Below are 20,140 nucleotides of genomic sequence, written 5' to 3'. Positions count from 1 at the left end.
ATTTAAAAATTTTTACCGAAGTTTATTTTCTAGCATTGATTTTTATATCACTAAGAGTGCATCTATAAAAGTTTTATTTATAAATTATTTTTTATTTATAAACATATCATTTGTTTTTCTTTAAAAAAACCAAACAATCATAACATGTTTTTAAGCCCCCTCAGGTATATTAATTAATAGGGGGATAACAGGAGGAGAAGAAAAAACAATTACAGAAGATCAGAGTTACAGAGGGATGAAGAAAGGAAACAACAAGCGGCTCCGATACGGCGCCTTTTTTTTTTTTGTTACGGTCAGCGCATTTGTGCACATGAGAAAAGTAAGGTCTGATCACTTCAGACCTTGAGGGCGTGGATAACATTATATATAGGGTCTGATCAAGCAGAAAGGAAGTACATAATACTCCTACATTGGTAGATTGATATGCTTCAGGAACAGATAGAGATCACCGATAAGGCCGTCGAATTATATTACTCCGTACGAGTTGTTCCATTCATTGTCCCGGCAGCAACGCGCGCACCGTGACCTCATGTCTCGTTAATTCTTAATGGTGCACGGATTAGAGGGGATAGTTTATTTGCCAAACTAAACTATTCATTCAGTTCATCGTTATCCTTGATGCCTTGCGTTAGTCTACTAGCTTCTGTGGCTATTGTTAGCAGCAAAAGTCCAAATTATGTAATCATTTCTACCTTCTGTGGCTAAAGCTACTGCTTCCACTAAACAATTGAGACGATAAGCTGATTTAGTTAGTTTCCTCACTCCCTTTCGGCACACAGCTCTTACACAACCATAATCATGCACACTACAGCCCAATAACACGTTGCTATGTGTTCCGCGAGGTAGGAGTATATGCTCATCTTGCTTCCATTGATCGCACAGATCGTCCAAAACCGTCAAATTATTTCGAGCTGCGATCCGATCGTTGAAAGTTGCGACGTTCGCTGATATGTCTCTCTGCTTAGCTGGACTGCTGGAGTTAGAGAAGAGGCGCAAACGCGATTTTTTTGAAGTGGAGAGGGACTTGAGTTGAGACTAGAAGAAGAATACTGGAGTGCAAGGAAAGCAACGGACGGATCAGTCTAAGGCTTCTTTCTCGATCAGTGCCGTCCATGTCTACCCGCGACAGCGGCCGAAAGCTACGTCCTGGGCCAAGCGAAACGCCTCGAGATCCGTGCGTCGCCCCATCCGCCGCGGCACGCATCGTGACGTCCGCCGTGTCGCGAGGCGAGCGGAGCCGACGGGGTCAATGCGCGTGGGGCCCGAGCACCGACCACGATCCGTTCCCGCCACACAAACGACGCATGCTTTTTTTTTCTCCTCTTCCTCCACGCGCTGGAAGAGAGAAAAAAATCCCACCTCGCCTTTCGACTGTGCGATCGCCCACCTTTATAAGCCCGTTTCGATCCGTGGCAATCGTCCCCGAATCAGAACCGCGCGCCCCATTGGCTCGACGCCTCCCTCCACCGCGCAAACACGCGCGCTCCGGTCGCCCGCCAAAAAGCTTTTCTCTCCTCGCCGTCTCTCGCTCCGTTTTCCGCAGCATTTTGTTGTTGTAGCGGGCGGCCGGGTTGATTTCACCCGGTGGTGTTGAGGAAAGAGCCACGCGTGTGTGTGTTGGCGTTCGAGAATCGGATGGACCAGGCGGACAGAGGCGGCGGCGGAGGACCGCGTGGGCGCGGGCGGAAATGGAAGGGGAAGGGAGTGAGCGCCGCGGCCTCCTCCCCCGCTGCGGAGACGCGGCAGCAGCCGGCGCCAGTTTTAGAAAACGCGCCGGCGGCCGCAGCATTGCTTCGTCCCCTGAAGAAGATCCGCAGCCCCGATCGCGGCCTCCAGCGCTCCGTGTCCTCGCTGTCGTCGGCCCCTGCTTCCCCCGACTCGTCCACTGTCTCCAACCCCATGTCTCCTCCGTCGATGTCCTTGCCGAATCAGCCGCCGCCATCGACGCGACATATATTTCCGTTCGCGTACGATCAGTCTCCGGGCGCCGCCGCGGTACCAAGGCTCCTCCCGCTGCTGCAGCACTCCAGCTTGTACCCGCAGCCTCTCCTGCCTCCGCAGCAGCACCAGCAACCGCATTTGCAGCATCAGCAAATGATATCGTTCGGCAGTAGCCAGCAGCAGCAGCAGCAGCAGCCGCAATTCGGGTCGGCGGCGTCTCCTCTGTTCCCGCCGCAGTTCCTGCCGCCGGAGGAGCAGCAACGCCTGCTGCTGCGCTACTGGAGCGAGGCGCTGAACCTGAGCCCCCGAGGCGTGCGCGGAGGCGCCGTGCCGCCGTCGCTGTACCAGCACCTGCTGCGCGCGCCTGGGCCGCCCAAGCTGTACCGCGGCGTGCGTCAGCGCCACTGGGGGAAATGGGTGGCTGAGATCCGCCTACCACGGAACCGCACCAGGCTGTGGCTTGGCACCTTCGACACCGCGGAGGATGCGGCCATGGCGTATGACCGCGAGGCCTTCAAGCTCCGCGGCGAGAACGCGCGTCTCAACTTCCCCGACCTCTTTCTTGGCAAAGGCCGCACTGGGGGGAGCGGACGCACCAGCGCCAGCGCAGCGGCCTCCTGCTCCTCCTCCTCGTCTTCAGCTCCACCAACGCCGGACGAGAGCAACACGCAGCAGCAACCTCAGCAGCCGCAGCAACATACAGAAGATTCGTCCAACCCTGAACAGAAGCCTCTGCTTTCCTCCGCAGCAGAGCAGGACGGCATTCCGGAACCCGAGCCAAATCCTCTGCTCCAGACAGCCGAACAACAGGGCAGCAACGGCAACACGGCCATGTTCCAGCCGTCGGCGACGTCCGGCGGCATATGGGGGCCAGCTGACGAGGCGTGGTTCAGCGCGTGGGGGCCAGGGAGCTCCGTCTGGGACTACGACATCGACAGCGCCCACGGCCTCCTCCTCCAGTCTCGCTTCGCCGGTGAGCAGATCGGCATGGACTACGCCTACACCGCGCCGGAAGTCCTCGTGGCACCGGTGCCGGCGGTAGGGACAGCCATGGCCACTGTCGCTTCGTCCTCTCCTCTGCCTCCTCGTCCTCCCCCTCAGCACAGTCCAACCTTCACATGGAAGGACTGAGCATGCTCACTATTTCTTCTACAGCGTCACAAGCAGGAACACCTAGGTTGTGGGATGCACACAGGTTGCAATTTTTTTGAGACAGCTTGTGGCATCGCACAGTATGATTAGTTATCACGTCGCAGGAACATCTCAACTTCTCGAGGGCATTTCCATTCCCGACCTTCCTCTCTGACCAATTTCCACCGGAAAACCACAAGGAGAAACCCAGCTGCATTTTTTAGGCTGGGATAAGGATGGTCAAATATTACAAGCGCCATCCTTATCGATCTTCCCATGATTGTTCAAAGATGAACTCTTTTAGACATTTGACTAGCTAGTGATCATATCAGTGTCTGCCCCTGCAGAATCTGCAGTTGAATGTAGCATGTAAGGGTTTAGGGATTCTTGAAAGAGGCTTAGAAAAGAGGAGACGGGTTTTATGCTCTCCTCTGTTCTTACTTGATGCTTGTTTTTTTCTTGCACGTACTATCATGTACTCATGTGTGTGTTCTTGATTTGGAAGAGATGTGCCATCGTAAGGTTCTTATATGTACTATAGTCCTATGATTAATAATGAACTGATAGTTGCATGGCTTGTTGAACTCTTGGTTTTCGTCTTGATGTCATCGTGGCCATGAGCATGGACACAAATGTTGACAAGGTCACAAGAAGGTGCCACCGCGCGAGTGATCACTGGAATTTCAAACTGTTTGCGACAAATTTGGGCCAGAAAATTGGCCCAGGAAGGAATTAATTACCGAAATTGTAATTAGGCCTAAGAACGAGGCCGAAAAGGATACAAATCAGACGGGCCGAGCTCCACATAGATGGGCCAGGCTCACGTGTACTTCTTCCTTTGTTTCTAGGGAAACGTACCGAAGACTTGCAGTTGCAGGGGTTCTCTCCCCCTTCGCCGTCAAAGCCCAGAGGCGTGCAATGTCGCGGCCGCCGTCCCCGATGCTCTCCGTCCCGGAGAAGAAGACGGCCGCTGCCGAGCTCTTCCGGGACCGCCACTTCTTCAACTCAGCCTTCTTCACCGACCTCCGCGAGGCACGCGCGTCCCTCTCCTCTCCGGGCTCCCAGGCGTCGACCCAGGACCCCTCCTCCCGCCGCGCGCTCCTCCTCCGGTACCACCGCCTCCTCTCCTCCGCACGTGACGACCCCTGCGACTTCGACGACAACCTCGCCTTCACCTGGCACGACGCCTTCAGGCCCCACCTCAAGCGCGCCGCCGCGTCCCTCCGCTTCGAGAAGGCCGCCGTCGTGTTCAACCTGGGCGCCTGCTCATCGAGGATCGCGGCCGCCGTCGACCGGGCGGCGGAGGGTGGAGTCAAGGCGGCGTGCGGGGAGTTCCAGCGAGCCGCGGGGGCGTTCAGGGCGGCGGGGGAGATGATGGAGGGGGAAGAGGACACGGTGGATATGGGCCCGGAGGCCTCCGCGATGCTGGAGCGGCTCATGCTCGCGCAAGCGCAGGAGTGCTGCTTCGAGCGCGCTCTCGCCGCGGGAACGTCGCCGGCGGCGTGCTCCAAGGTCGCGAAGCAGGTGAGATTGGCAATGCAGTCTTGGTCTGCCATCTTCCGTAGTGACATTGTATTGGTTCTTTTTATGTCTGTTGCCTGTTGGGGATTTATGACGGGTAGAGGAATTGTGCAAAGTAAAATTTTAGATACTCATCCCTTTAGACAGACAATGAGACATACTCGTGATCCATGAGGACTGCTACAAGGATGGATGTTCTAGATTTGCTACGTCGTGCAAAGTTGAGACCGTGGGACATTAGCAGAAAATTTAAGTTTGTGCCGATTGCAGTATCGAAAATAGCCCCCTAAAACTTTCCTGCTTCCAGTTAGATCATGAGACATTAGCTTAAGCTTTGTGAAGCCACCAGTTCTTGGGAGCTGAGTTGGAGCTAGTCTGGTCGTGAATATGATGGTGTGTGCTTACTGCTTACTGTTTTTGCTGAATTACACTGACAGAAACTTGCAGTAAAATCCGAAGCACCCTTAGTTTGCAGAATGTACATGCTTTTCTATGATATCCATGCCCATAATGCAGGTTGGGATTGTTTTATAAGTAGCTTACTGATGTAATTTCAACTTTAGATCATCAGTCTTGAACTATGAAGTAAAGTTTGAAAAACATATCAATTAATGAATAGACAACAAGAGAACAGAAAATCTGTCTGAAGGAAGTTCATGACCAGCTTTTAATGGGTAGTAACATCAGGACAACTGTTAGTAACATCACCTAACATGTCTCAGCCCATCACTTATTCACTTGCCTTACCATCCTGTATTGCCCATATTAAATCTACCGGCTCAGAAGAAAATCAAATTAGAACATTTAATGCTCTTCACAGATTGTTGGAAGTATTCATTTCATTTCCGTAGATCGTGAAGTATTTCCTTAATGAAAACAAAGATCACGTTAGACTTAAGCCTCTAACATGATTCTGTCTGGTCTCCAGTTGGCGTCAATGGGCCATACCTATGTTACCCAAGACCTTATTGCTAGATTTACTTCTTCAAGCAGTGCAGCACGTGTTGCAAAGTGAACGTGGTAATAAATATTATGCCTCAATTGATATTGCACTGGCATCCAACGAGGAAAATTTACTGTGACTTAATTATTAGACAAAGAAAATGCTGAATTTCAAACTCTTTCCAACTACTTTGAAAGTTTGATCAGCTGATCTACAAGAAATTAAAAATAAAAAACTATAAAAATGAAAGTTTGCGGACGTACTACTTGCTGTTTCCATCAAGTTATTGGAGTGGCAAAGTTAACACCCTAACTTTTATATTCTGTACATTGCTGCGTTTTCATTTCTGTATGATGCATAATGAGTAGAAAAACATCCACATCAAAAAATATGAAACGTTGTGCATTTGTCTGTGTGCAGGCTGCCTTGTACTATGAAGAAGTTTATGCTTCATTGGCTCTCCCTCCACTGCAGAACCACTTTGAAAGATCTTGGGTATCACATGTCCAGCTCAAAGTTGCTCTATTCAATGCAGAAGCTAGCTATCGTTATGCTATTGAACTGCATGAGAAAACAGAAATTGGTGAAGAGATAGCTCGACTGCAGTTTGGAATTAATGCAATTGTTGATGCAAAGAGAACTGCCCGGGGAGCCCCTGGAGGCCTTTATGATGCTGCGTCCCAACTCGAACAGCATATGAACGAGAATTTGGAGAGAGCACTGAATGAGAACTACCGCATCTATCTTCTGCGAGTCCCAGCAGCCAAACTACTAGCTCCTCTTCCAGCAGCTTCACTTGTCCGGCCTGCTTCCATAAGTGAGATCTTAGATGTGAAGACAGAAACCGGTCATCAATCATCGTAAACAAACCCCTCTTGCTGGAAATGAAGGAACCACATGTGTACTACTGCATTATGTTAAAGATTGTCTGCTGCAGCGAATTGCAGGGCCAATAACGATTTATTTGTTTAATTTCTGGGGGTGTAAATAGTCACAAGAACCTGTACTGGTGGTTACTGTGCCTGAAATTATTATTGCCATAATATCATTGTGGTTTGTTATTGTGGCTAACATGGTTGATTCATCACGGTGGCACGTAACATTTTTGCAAGAATGTTATGAAAAAGTGCAGCATTTTGTCAGTAATTTCTACTATGTGTGCTATTCAAGTGTTTATATATGGATAAGTCAATGTACTGAATAATCGTGCTGGTGAACTCACCGAGGTCACTCATCTCTACCACTGGAAGTCTGGGATCCGTACTAAGGCTACATGTACTACGGTCGGTCATTGCAGCATTTGGTTTGTAAATTTTGCTAAATGGCGCTCTTAAACTGTTTGTATCAACCAAACTTGTCCTATGCATGTTTTGTTTAAGTTAGCCTATGTTCGCAACATGTACAAATGACTTGTCTTTACTCCTGGCTGTTTCGGTGTAGAAACGTGTACATACGGGGTAGCTTCTTTCTGCTTACGATTGAATCTCTGTTCAGAACACTCGTTTGTAATCCCAGAAAATACTCAAAATTATCTTAAACTCAACATGATCTACTTGCAGTGGGACTACACAAGCGCTAACCTTTTCTTTGGTTTAGCGCCGACTAACAGCGAGGAGACGACTGTTCTGGCTAGGGTGGTGGCGCTGGGAGGCCGCCTTGCTGCTCGAGGCTGGAGACGACGTCCTCTTCTCTTCCTCTGCGACAAGCTCGACTGGCGCCACAACGAGTTCCTTGCCATCTCTATCTTCCACACACGGGGCGTCGTCTTCCTCCTTCACGCGGGTGGGTCTAATGAACGAACACCCGCATGTTTGTCTGCCGGCACGAACGTGTACTTATAATGGGAAAAACATCTATATTAAAAATATCATATTATATACTAAAATTTGTATATAGAAAGTTGTGTTTATGCTAGCAGGCGGGCGTGCGGGCATTCACCCATTAGTCTTTTCAACATCACACCGCCCAAAGGTATTGCCGGGTCTTTCGCATTGTCCTATCCGTAGAGTTAAGAAATTTGTATTATGCTATTATCAAAGCCAAAGACAAGCTTCATCTAAATGCCATCTCACAAATAAGATTAGCTAAATTGTCACTCTCAACATATATCTACACAGTAAAATGCCATCCTGGATAAAAATGTCCTTAGACCTCTGCCTATGGTATCTCCTCAAGTGGGTTCTCAACGGCTGGCGTGGCAACGGACGGGCGAGGGTTGTGACTCCTTGTTCACCATCATCACCACCACGGCCCATGCGGCGTCAATGAGCGTTGTACCCATGAACGAGTCCATGTCTCGAAGCAGTACAAACCTAGGCATAAGTGGCAACAACATCACATGGGTATACGATGGTGAGAAAGCATGAGTAGTCGGAGCGAGTGCCGCTACCTTGGCATCTTGTTGATGGACTGCCATGACTAACATAGCCACCACTGCACGGCATCCTAAGATAACATAGATGACACCTCTATCTAGAAACATCATAGCTACTAGCTTGGACACCATGTTCAAGGCTGCAATGGCCACCATTGCAAACACCATGGGGTGAAAGGAGTCGAAGGACATATTCGTCTAGGATGCATTCTTGTGTGGTTGAGAGCGGAAATTTAGTGAATCTCATTTATGGGATGATATTGAGAGAAGCCAACTTTTCATGATGATATGCACCGAGTGCATGGAGGAAGGCAGTGCTGGAGGAGACACAAAAGGTACAATTTCTAAGTAATGTGTCTTGGTCACTCCGAAGCATTTGGCAAAGAGCGGAGTTGGAGGGTTTTTGTTAAGTGACCGTTAGGCGATGAGGAGAGTGAGGACATTCGTGACTTGGTGGAGTCATGATTTCGTATGGGAGAAATTTTAGTACATACCATTCAATTTGCAAGTCTCTTGGACTTTGCTATCGAGGATATGAATTGTTTCATTTCATGTTGCTCCATCCATTCAAAATCATGTTTTTGGTCTTTTCGTTACTACATGCTTCCATCCATGGCCATTGTGTGGCGCCATGTCATCGGCCCCACCCCACCGTCGTTGTCAACATAAGTGATTCATGCTCCAATAAACTTAAAGGATTTAATGTTGTTATATCTAGGGGTTAGGATCTACATTGGTAGTGGGAGACCAAACCATATTGAATCAAAGCAACACCTGCACAACAACCAAATGTCATTTTGCATGCCATCGCCATGGAAAGAAAAAAAAAATCCACGATAAGCCCTCACATGACTCCACCACCATCGCGTACGACATACGCCATCGGCATCGACAACAACAACAAAGCCATGTAGGGCACACCATTGTTGTCTAGTCCATCATGATTGTGGGCCATAATCCTAGATTATTACCTCCGCTCTATAATAATTACAACTTTGTAGTTCAAATTTAAACTACATGGCTACGATTATTATGGGACAGAAATAGTACTATACTAGCTCACTTTGCTGCTCCCATTCCGTGTGAGCTTGTCGATCTACTCTCAACCTCACATCACCACACTTTCATCATGATAGGCTACCAGACAGAAGAGCTCAAGGTCAGGAGCCCACAATAGTGGTATCGAGGTAGGTAAACCTGATCAACGCTATGGTGATAAAGATGGGACTGAGTTAGCTGTATGTGGGTGGAGGTGATGGTGGCATCAAGGAAAATAATATGTAACTCCGGTGGTAAATTCAGGAATTTATACAAATTGGGTGCAAAATTTTGATAGACTAGTTAATTGATTGACACGTACCGATATAAGCAGGAAAGTTATGTTGATCCGACAATTAGAAATTCCTCTCGTTGGTTAGACAGGAAACAAAGAACAAATTTTCATATTTGGTAGTGACAAGGTCTTTTTTTTGCCACCCTTAATTGTTCAAATGCATCCCTTGTTTGACCTGCTGTCGTTGATAGCCACCGAAACATAGACTGTTCTGATTAATTCTGGACTCGTGCAACAAACTTGTGGGCTTGGATCCCTAGAATACAGCCAACCGTTAGATCAAAACATGCATCCTAGCTGAAGATCAAAGTAAACCCTAGGCAGAAATTTGCAGACTGACCTCTTTAATTATTCTTTTTTTATCTTTGTACGACTTTCGTTCCAAAATAAATGAATTTTTGAGTTTTTGATAGATTTTTTGACTCTTCGTCTTATTTGAAAAATTTTATGATTAATATTTTTATTACTACATGATAAAACATGAATAGTACTTTACGCGCGACTAATTTTTTTTAATTTTTTAATAAATTTTTTAAATAAGACGGATGGTCAAACGCTCGACTAAAAAACCTAGAAATTCTTTTTTTTTTTGAATGGAGTAGTATTGTTTGGGGCTATCTGGATGACATACTTAAACTTCTTAAGATTATCCATACTTTTTATTGGCTAAGCTTAACATCTGGCCAGTAAAATTGAAGTCCAACCTTACTTAGAACACGACAATTTGTCATATTTTCATAAGTAGTTAACATGTAGGACTCTTAAAGTGGTAAATAAATTTTGTGACATATACATGAATCAATCCAACGTCTACCTCGCTTAAACTTGTTTATGGTATGATAAGACAAATTACCCCTTCTAAGCTGCTGATAATCCTAGCGAACCCTAGCTACAACGATGTTATTTAAGATCATGAAACCTTCATAGATATGATTTATTCTTGAGAACGTCATTCTCCAATGTAGCAAATACCTCTTGGAGCTTGGGAAATCAGGAGCTCATTGGCCTTGGCTAGTCAGCTGAGATCAAATTGGGATAGGCTTGGGCATTTCGGCGGTAACAAAAAGTTTACTGAACAATATTTATCCATAGCATGTACTCTTTGATGTTGGCTTATAGGTTGCAAATGTCTGCTTTATTGGAGAAGTGTCCATATGGCTATGACAGGCGAATGCAATGTTAAGCAAGTTCTGTCGTCGCCAACGGCAATCACAACTCCACAAGCGTGATGAACCACACTATCGAGACCAATGAAAAGTCGACCCATCATGCCACTTTTGTAAGATGTGGGTTGTCTGTGGTACTCACCCGCTCTCCTGTTCAGTGACATATATTTACTCCGTCTCAAATTTAATAAACCTAGCATTACATAGAACATATACTAATATTATGAATTTGAATATAGGGTATGTTTAGATAATTAGATTCATATAAGTAGAATATGTCTATTCTAATTCTATGTTTGCTTATTTAGAATGAAGAGAGTATGCTTCAAATGCTTTTAGGCTCATCTATATGCAACAGAATTCCTGTAGAGATCACGTTCTCCTCTCGTGATCACTGCTTCCTTCGTCTCGCAAAGAATGAATTTAGTACTGGATATGATATATCATATATAGTATAATAAATCTAGACAGAAATATATTCAGATTTATAGTACTAAAATATGTCATATCTAGTAGTACTAGCTTGGTTTTTTATGAAATACATGAAGAGGTGCTAATTTTGGTCCAAGTGGATGATGGCTGGCACGGGCGCGGCGACCAACCACAGCCAAGCGTGTGCTCCGGCCTTATCCATCCATTAACTAATAACTCGAGCTGAGCATTTGCATACATAACCTCTTTCCAGCACCAAAAGAAAATTTCTGCTTCCGTTCGATCCACTTCCACCTCATCTCCTGCAGTTGCATTGAAATGGGATGAAACATTGCCAAAGTGCACCCTTGGCTGATATGCATGTCAAATGTCTAAGTCCTAACATAGGACTGACACATTATCGAAAATAATAATAACAACTTAAGAATGATTGGTTGGATTTTTCATTAAAAAATCAAGACATATTTGCAAATAAAAAAAATTATGAAATAAACTTTTATATACATATTTTTAGCGATCTAAAATCAACGCTGAAAAATAAACTTAGATAAAAAACCTAAAATCAAATTCAAATTTAAATTTAAAATTTGGCTTATAAATATAACTATAAAATTTAAATTTTGGCTTATAAATATAACTACAAAATTTAAATTTAAATTTTGGCTTATAAATATAACTATAAGAGCGGTTAGTCATAATAAAGCTATAGATATTCGGAGGCAAGCGACAGAGACAGGGGTCCTGGATTTTATCCCCCAAATCCTTAATTCTCGACATTTCCAGGGCCCAGAAGCAACAAATCCAAGGCATCGGAGAAATTTTTACGCAACCTGAGAATTGCACACCTCTCCTGCCTCCCGGCGCCTCCACCTTTCGTTCCCCCACGTCTATCCTCTTTGCTCGTCTCTCCCGCGCCCACCACCTGTTCGACCCCGAGCTCAACCGCCTCCACCCGCGCCTGCGCCGCAGCTTAGCCTCTCGCAATGGCGACCACCACCGCAGCCTTGGCGCCGCCTTCCACCTCGACCTCCTCCGTCCTCCTCCGCCGCCGCCTCCCTTCCTCCTCCTCTTCCTCCACCACAGCCGCCGCCCCCCGCGGCCTCGGGCCGCTGCCCTGCCGTGCGCGCCTCCGGACCGCGCGCCACGTCGCCCTCACCAGTGACGTGTCCTCCCCCGAGGACGTGGCCGCGGAGGAGGCCGCCGTCGCGCCTAAGATCGGCAAGCGCGTCCGCGTCACGGCGCCCTTGCGCGTGTACCACGTCATGAAGGCGCCCGACCTGGACATCGAGGGCATGGAGGGTGTCATCAAGCAGTACGTGGCAATCTGGAAGGGGAAGCGCATCACAGCCAATTTCCCCTTCAAGGTGGAGTTCAACCTCAGCGTGGAGGGCCAGCCCAAGCCGGTCAGGTTCTTCGTCCATCTCCGCGAGGACGAGTTCGAGTTCATCGACGAATGAGACCGGGTTGGCCAAGTAAGCCTAGCGCCTTTGTTATACAATAATGGCCGCAGTGGTGGCATGTGTATATTGTTTCAATTGTGCGGTGAGAAAGATGAGACTGACGAGATCACGAGAGTAGGGGACATAGCAAGTAAGTTGTTTGCTTATTGCTGTGCTCTTCCTCCTCCAGTTCGACATCTAATTTTTCAGATGTGGGAAAATGTTTGGATGATGATGATGATCGATAGCTATAAATAGTGATCGTTTTTTCATATTGACGGCTATGCTTTTGCTGATTCTTCTGATTAAGTTTAGTTCTAGTGCAGATACTAGGAAGATGCTCTACTGTGCTATTAAATGCAAACAACACTAATGTTTGTTGCGTGGGAATTAGCTAGGCAAGTAGAGCATTTTTGAAAGCATTACTAGGAACATGCAAATCATCATATGCTGAATCCATGAAACACCCAAATTTTTTGATCACAGAGCATACATCTTAGTTAACTAAGTTCTCTTTAAACACAACTTGTAGGCTTACAGAAGAACAAATTATGAAGAATATGTTTCGATGATCTCAATCCAAATTCCTCCTGTCCAAAGTGGCAGTAAGACTGAGAGTTCAATCTCTAGTCTATCCTGAAAAAAGTTGTTAATGCTATTAAGATTTGCAAGATAGCTTAAACATATGAAGAGAGCTAGAGAATGCATTAAATGTTTTAGTTTCTTGCATTCTCTATGTCCCAAGTTGGGTAGGAAGACATGATATCAGTCTATCAGATGCTATAAAGTGGTACAGCATACAGATACATGTAAACTAATATTTTTCAGGATATAGTCTTCAAGATGTGCTAATTTGTTTTATGCCGTTGTTGTTCTGATCGAGAATGCGATATGACTTCTTGGGACTGTTGGCTGTATATAGATGTCTCAAAACAAACTGCAGAGCAAATGGAGGAGCTACTTGAAATAAAATGTAGAACTCTTGTGCATTGTCGTATGAAAGTAGAAACTTTCATTTTGATCCATGCCTTTGCATAATGTTTCCTGATCATTTTAAGCCAATCTTTATACACATATCCAAATCTAGAACAAAAGGAGAAAAAGGTTTCAAATACGCTAGAGTGAACTATCTATCACCTAGTACCATACATGTTTTGACCAAATTTAGTCATAAGCATAAATTTGGTACAATATAAATTTGTGTAAATGGAGGGTTTGGGGAACATGACAGCCTATGTAAAAAAAATATTCTTTTATTTGCTTAAACTTTTAGGAATTACCTGGAAACTTGATATTTCAATTAGAAGAGAACACTAGTTATGAAATTTTCATGATTTGATGTTTGAAACTTACTCATGTGATTTTCATAGATTTCTAGGGAATCATCAATCTGATAAAATAGACTGAAATTATTTGCACTGAATCAACAAGGGGACATCAATTCAAAACAAAGTTGATGCTTTGGTTAAGAGGTAATTCTAGCGATATGGAATTAATCAGAAACATCTTATTCTGTAGGAATGTATAATTCTGTTTCTCATGTGATTATGGTTGAACACATAATACATACTGTAGCAACTGGAACTAAACATCAAGTAAGATTTGTGTTAAGGCTTTAATGAACAATGACTGTAAGGATCATCACAGTTGTATTCACAAAAAAAAAATTGATCGTTGCAGTTTGATAATGTGTGCAAGTTTTTCCAGGAAATTTTTTTACTGCAGTCCATTTCAAATTTTGCTCCATCTTCTGCAAAAGAGGAATGGTGCTTCTGTGCTCTATGTGGTTTCATGATTGTGCATCTTTGCATGTGACAATATCGAGTTGACAACTGAAAAATGTTGCTGTATGGCTAGATAGACTAGCGAAAGAGTCTGTTGGTCAAGTATTCACCATGCAGAAGTGGACAGCATTTTCATTTACTATCTACAACATTTTGTTCTAAAATTTCTTAAGTTTTTGCATGGTGAACTAATGCTCTGTTGAAATATCAAATTAGACAGAATCTGCAAATTGTTATCTGTAGTTTAACAACTGCAAATGGTGTACTTCACTTTCCTCTTTATAACCCTGAGGTGTCACTGTCTCAAGTTCTCAACTGCATGACTTGAACATCTGCGAACATTGTTTTAATATTTTGAATAACGATCCTGAGGCGTCATTGTCCGGTGAACTCTGAAGACTTGCATTTCCTGACGTACTTTAGATATTTAGCACAGTTTTTTTTGGCCGATATCACTGAAATAAAATCAATTTGTCCTCTCAAACATTCTGCTCTACAAGTCTACAGTATTTATTTTGTGCTATGATTGATGCATTTTGTATTCTACGTTTGTTGTCCGTTACAGGTTTCCTTCTGTCATGAATCAAACTCTCTACTTTATACCGTACTCCAGTATAGGTTTGTGCCTTTCATGCATGAATTTCGATGAAACCGCTCAAAGCTATGGGCAGTGACTCCAGACATGATTCTGCTTTGTTTGGTTCGTCTGAGGAGAAAGGCACGCATCCTTTTCTTTTTCGCATTATTTTACGTCGTCCACTTTATCTCTTTACGTGTTCAGCCTTTGTGGAGCTACGTCTGTTCGCTCTTCGCTGACAATCTACCTGTGCATTTAAATATTTCCTTCGATTTTGCATAGCCCGGATCGGAACGGTCAACTTGGAAGATCCAGATGCTCTTTGCTTGCTTTGGATTCTCCTGCTTACCATTTGAATCTCCATCGGCCGTCGGCCATCGGCCATGTCGCCTCTATGTTTTCAGTCCATGTGAGCGTGTTCTGAACGTACATAAATCCTGTCGTTTCGTATGGCCGTATGAGCTGCTGCAGCAAATAGCAATTCAGTCGTACGCATACGTAAAATCGTGGATCATGAATCCATGATGCCACCTGGGGTCATCAGGCCCACTAATTGAATTGCTAAACTGCAGACGAGTTGATGAATCCATCAGCCAGTCAATCAATGGCTGCGCCTGATCCACTTCGCTGCAACCCCCTCTCACGCGGTCCACGTGAAAACCAAAAAACTGGCTCCCTCTCTCGGCTGCGCGAATCTCGCGCTCCCGGAAGCGCCGATCCGATCAAGGAGGGCGGGGGGGCTTCTTTTTCCGGCGACGGATGACGCGGGTGGCGTTTTGGGCTTTTTGGCGTGCGCGCGCGTGGGTCGTGGCAACGGTCGGCTGGCTCCTTCTCCCCGGCGTTCAAAAGAAGCGTATTTTAACGCAACGGTCGAATTCTGCTTCGGGCAGGAGTGCAAAAAGGAATCCAATCCCCCCTCCCCTGCGTGTCGTAGGCAGGCAGCCGTTGGGTGAATCTAGATCGGGCTCGCTCGCGTCCGCCGATTTGAATCGCCGGCGACGTCGCGCCGTGTAGATACAGTGGACTGATTTTTGTGACAACAGCGGGGGACCCGCATGGTTGATGCCGAGCGAAATGGTCGTTTTTTCACCACCGAAGGGTGAGCATTGAGAGCATTGATTTACTATGTTTTTAAAATTGATACTTCCTCACTCTCATTATTCTTCTATTTCTAGATTGTTTTCCATATAATAATGTTTAAGAAGAAGAAAACTATATAATACACTTTATTAAATATCCTATGGTTAGAAGTGAGTGAGTAGGTAGGGAGAAATTTGAATGATAGGTAATTGATGTGAAATATTCTGGAACAAGTTTTGAATATAAAAAACAAGTATTTTGGATGAAGGTAATAAGTTGTTCGCAATCATGTACCAAGTGTACCATCTGTACCAAGTGTGCAGTTAGCTCATTATTTAGTTTTCATGTGAAAAAGTCAACTGATATATTTACAAACAAAAAATATTTTATGATAAAATTTTTAAATACTTGTTCTTAGCGTTCTAAAACAAAACTAAAATAATAAAATATGATAAAAAAATATACTAGAATTAACTCTAAATTTTAGACTATACGCACAAGGCGAAAATATCATGCACATTAATTTATGTATGCAATGGAATGCAAGTGATCGGTCGATCGGAGTATATATCATTGGTCACTAATGCAAAGGATTTGAACCCGTGTTGATCTGTTGGCCGGCAGTACTGGTAAACGATAATCAAAGCCAGATACTCCTACATCCCTAATCTGCTGGTACAGCTATACGATACATCGCTGTCTGTTTTGAAGGACAATTGATGAGAATTTGAGATGGATAAGAGCAGGTATAGACTATAAGCTGACTATAAACATATTTTAAAGAGAAAAGGAAGAAGAAAGAGAGTAGTGGACTACTAATTTATAGTCAGCTGTAGCATGAGCTTCAAGACGCTTAGTATGTATGATATGTGGGATCAGCTATTATTACTTTATAGATAACTCTGGTATAAATGAATTATTAGATTAACTATAAATAAATTATAAATTAGAGTTGGTAGTTGGTTATAGTATTGATCAGAGCCAGGCACAGCTCCCTCACCGTGGACCGTGCAGCCGTTACTCATGGACCATCAATGCCACGGTCTTAGCACAGTACGCTTGTTCTGTCCACAACGCCAGGTCTACAGTCTCCTCAACGGCTCTCCCCCTCCGTGCGGCCGCGATCCCCGATGCAATCAGCGAGAGAAGATTTGAAATCCCCCCATCATCACAGCACACATCAGCAGCCATCAGCCACGCCCATGCACGCAGCACGCAGCCGCTAAGCACAAAGCACAAAGCATTTAAACATAGTTAATTCCCTAATCCACTTCTCCCCAAGCGCAGCATAAATACCACTTCCTCGCACTCCAGCTCAATCTTCCTCTTCCTCTTCCTCCTCCTCCTCTTCTTCCCAATTCTCCACTCATCTACCAACCGAAACATCTCCAGCATGGGCCTCTGCTTTAGCAAGAAGAAGAAGGAGAAGCCACTGTCCAGTGCGGAGGCCACCTCTCCCAAGTCGAAGAAAAAGCCGGGCAAGATCGCCGTGGTGGTCGCCGACGGCAAGGGCAAGAAGACGCCGCAATCGAAGAGGGTGGGCAAGGCGGTGGAGCCCGCGCCCGACAAGAAGGCGGTGTTCGTCGTGAAGACTAAGTCGGGGCTTGTAAATGTAGAGGAGAAGAAGCGGCCGGGCGGAGAGGCGAGACCGGTGGTGTTGCCAATCATGCCGGTGCGGACGTCGAGCTGCACCAAGGAGGAGGTGGACGCGATCCTCATCCAGTGCGGGCGGCTGAGCCGGAGCTCGTCCGGGAGGGCGGCGTCGAGCGAGACGGGGGGCGGCCACCGGAGGTCGAAAAGGAGCTACGACTTTGATCAGGAGAGGAGGGCCGGGGGCGGTGGCTGTGGGGACGAGGAGCGCGATTGGGAGAGGCAGGGTGGCGCGGTGTCCAGGGCGTCGCCCCACCGTGGATCGCCGCAGCGGAAGCGATCTGGTAGTCGGGAAAGGAGCGGCAGCGGCAGCCGTAGGGCGAGCCGATCGCCTGGGCGGCGTGCGGAGGGCTCATCCTCTGCAGCAGCTCCTGTTGGTTCCGGCGGAGGAGGCGGAGAGCGGGCGAGACAGCAGCCGGGGAAGATGGTGTCCGTCCCGCCGAGGGAGAAGGCGCGCGCGGCGTCGCCTGCAGCCGCGTCCGGCAAGAGGTGCGCGTCTCCGAGAGCAGGCTCGCCTGCGAGGGCCGCTGCAGTAGGGAACGAGAATGCTGGAGGTGGGCAGGTGACGGCGGGGCAGACGCCTTCGCTGAGCCGGAGCTCGTCAAGGAAAGCCGAGCAATCACCGTACAGGCGTAGCCCGATGGCGGAGATCGACGAGAACTCGCTCCACAACAACAATGGCAATCCCCACAAGGTAACAATCACACAAAGTTGCAATTTTTCTATGCCAGCTTTTGCCTCAACTCCCCCCACAACCCCCTCTTATCTCAAATTCCTCGGATGAATCCAGAAATCTTCGGAAAACGCCCTCGCCGCCGCTCCCCAGAAGTTAACGGAGCGTGCAAAGGAGAAGCCGAAGCTCGCGGAGGAGACAGCCACCGTTGCGGCGTCAGAGACGAAAGTGCCCTCGTCTAAGATGACGGCGACGCGCACGGCCAGCGTCGTAGCCGAGAGCCTCAGCACGAAGGCCACCGGGCCAGGCTGCCGGTCGCGGCGGGCGTCGCGCGACTTCGACCAGAACCCCAACTCGTACGCCACCCAGCTCCTCGAGGACATCCAGAGCTACCACCAGCAACAGAACACCTCCGTGGCCGCCACCGCCGCGACGCTGCCGAACTTCTCGCTCCCAGCCTGCGTCTCCAAGGCATGCTCCATCGTCGAGGCCGTGGCCGACCTCAACTCCTCCTCGTCGTCGGAGAGCCGCGCCTGCGAGCCCAGCCGCTCCGCCAACGACAAGGGCTCGGTCAACGCGCCACTCGGCGGCATGGACGACCTCGCGGAGCCGAGCGTGCACAAGAGGTACGTCTCCGCGGTGCGGGACATCCACGGCGAGACCGAACCGCAGGAGTCCGCCGGGAGCAACAGCGTCTCCGGCAACCCGTGGACGCCGTCGTGGGAGCCTAACTCAGTGGAGTCCACGGACCGGACGTGGAGCGCCTCGCGGTCGACGAACAACGGCGACGAGGTCGTCGAGCAGGGCAGCAGCCGCAGCGGCGCGCGCAGCCCGCTCAACCGCTCCCGGCAGAGCAGCAAGCAGAGGTCCGCGCAGCCGGATCCCAGCGTCCGGTCACGTGCCGGCAGCTCTGGTGGCAACAGCAACAACGCTCGTCGTGGACGCAGTGCTCATCGTAGCAGCGGCGGCGGCGGCGGCAGCCTGGTCAGTGGCCGGTCGGGCGTTCGTGCCGTCTCGGCGATCTCGTAACGAAGTAAATTTTTTCTTGTTATGCTGCTGTTAGGTTGCAGCATTTGTGATCACTGATCACTGCTCAGGATGATTTCATTTGCTGTTGATTTGGTAGATTGTGTTGCTAGTCAGTGGCAAGATGGATTGCCGCTTCAGTGTATTGTGGCCGATTATTTTGGTTTGGTGATACGTTGTTCAGATGTAATCATCGTGTGACATTGGCAATGTACACTGTGTTAGGCTGCACTTTTGAAATTTTGTCACATTGATTTCACATGTAATTCTAGACTTCTACTAGTTAATTACCAGGTTCTTCTAGATCATAATATATTAGATACATTTTCCATTCTTACAAAGAGAATTTTCAACCGTTTTGTTTTAACTAGGTGAGATTTATTGAGCGCGTTCGCAAAGACATGAGCCGGCTAATGTTTTCCTTGATTTTCACGCGCACGTTTTCAAACTGTTAAATGATGCATATATTGCTAAAAAAGTTTATATGAAAGTTGTTTAAAAAAATCAGATTAATCCATTTTCAAGTTTATAATACTCAATACTTAATTAATCATATGCTAATGACATTTCTCGTTTAGCGTGTGCTATTTAGCACCACTTCCAACCTTAGGGGCTGTTTGTTTGGAGGGACTAATTTATAAATCCCTTCACTTTAGTCTCTTTTAGCCTCTAAAATACCTAACAGGAGGGACTAAAAGAGACTATAACTATCTAGGTCCACAAGTCCTTAGGGGAGGTGCTAAAAGGGACTAAAGACCTATAGTACACCTACTCTACTACTTTAGACATATAACTGTGTGTGTGATGTGTACTATTGAGTGTCATTTAATAAGTTTTTAGTCCCCTTTAGTCCCTCCAAATAAACATGATAGGACTAAAAGAAACTTATGTTTTAGTACTTTTTAGTCTTAGGACTTATGAAATCAAACAACCCCTTACTCTGCAACGCGCCCATTGTAAACCTATATCTACTCCCAAGTCCCAGCATACCATAATATAGGCGCTTCTAGGAGCCGAGTAGGAAAATAGTTGTGCATATAGCCTTTAAACCTCATCTTTATACTTTTTAG

At 46.6% G+C, this 20,140-nt stretch overlaps 4 protein-coding genes across 4 annotated transcripts; all 4 read left to right on the top strand.

Moving 5' to 3' along the window:
* The first annotated feature begins 1,427 nt into the window (after window positions 1-1,427).
* On the top strand, window positions 1,428-3,612 carry LOC102704863 (ethylene-responsive transcription factor ERF054-like). Its single transcript, XM_015833478.2, has one exon. The coding sequence runs from the start codon at window positions 1,636-1,638 to the stop codon at window positions 3,070-3,072; it is 1,437 nt and encodes a 478-aa protein (XP_015688964.2). The 5' UTR covers window positions 1,428-1,635; the 3' UTR covers window positions 3,073-3,612.
* A 316-nt stretch (window positions 3,613-3,928) lies between these two features.
* On the top strand, window positions 3,929-6,897 carry LOC102704586 (vacuolar-sorting protein BRO1-like). The gene is made up of 2 exons (XM_006647517.3): window positions 3,929-4,596; window positions 5,957-6,897. Exons 1-2 carry the CDS (start codon window positions 3,991-3,993, stop codon window positions 6,398-6,400), a joined length of 1,050 nt encoding a protein of 349 aa, XP_006647580.1. The 5' UTR covers window positions 3,929-3,990; the 3' UTR covers window positions 6,401-6,897.
* Window positions 6,898-11,634: 4,737 nt separating this feature from the next.
* LOC102721340 (ferredoxin-thioredoxin reductase, variable chain-like) lies at window positions 11,635-12,552 on the top strand. The gene has a single exon (XM_040520971.1). It carries the CDS (start codon window positions 11,825-11,827, stop codon window positions 12,296-12,298), a length of 474 nt encoding a protein of 157 aa, XP_040376905.1. The 5' UTR covers window positions 11,635-11,824; the 3' UTR covers window positions 12,299-12,552.
* A 4,519-nt stretch (window positions 12,553-17,071) lies between these two features.
* Window positions 17,072-19,366, top strand: LOC102721054 (uncharacterized protein At1g65710-like). The gene is made up of 2 exons (XM_040521109.1): window positions 17,072-18,065; window positions 18,162-19,366. Exons 1-2 carry the CDS (start codon window positions 17,115-17,117, stop codon window positions 19,071-19,073), a joined length of 1,863 nt encoding a protein of 620 aa, XP_040377043.1. The 5' UTR covers window positions 17,072-17,114; the 3' UTR covers window positions 19,074-19,366.
* Window positions 19,367-20,140: the final 774 nt, after the last annotated feature.

The sequence above is a fragment of the Oryza brachyantha genome, chromosome 2, assembly GCF_000231095.2.
Source record: "Oryza brachyantha chromosome 2, ObraRS2, whole genome shotgun sequence".
In the NCBI taxonomy this organism is placed as follows: Eukaryota; Viridiplantae; Streptophyta; class Magnoliopsida; order Poales; family Poaceae; genus Oryza; species Oryza brachyantha.
This window is presented reverse-complemented; position numbering and strand designations above follow the sequence as displayed.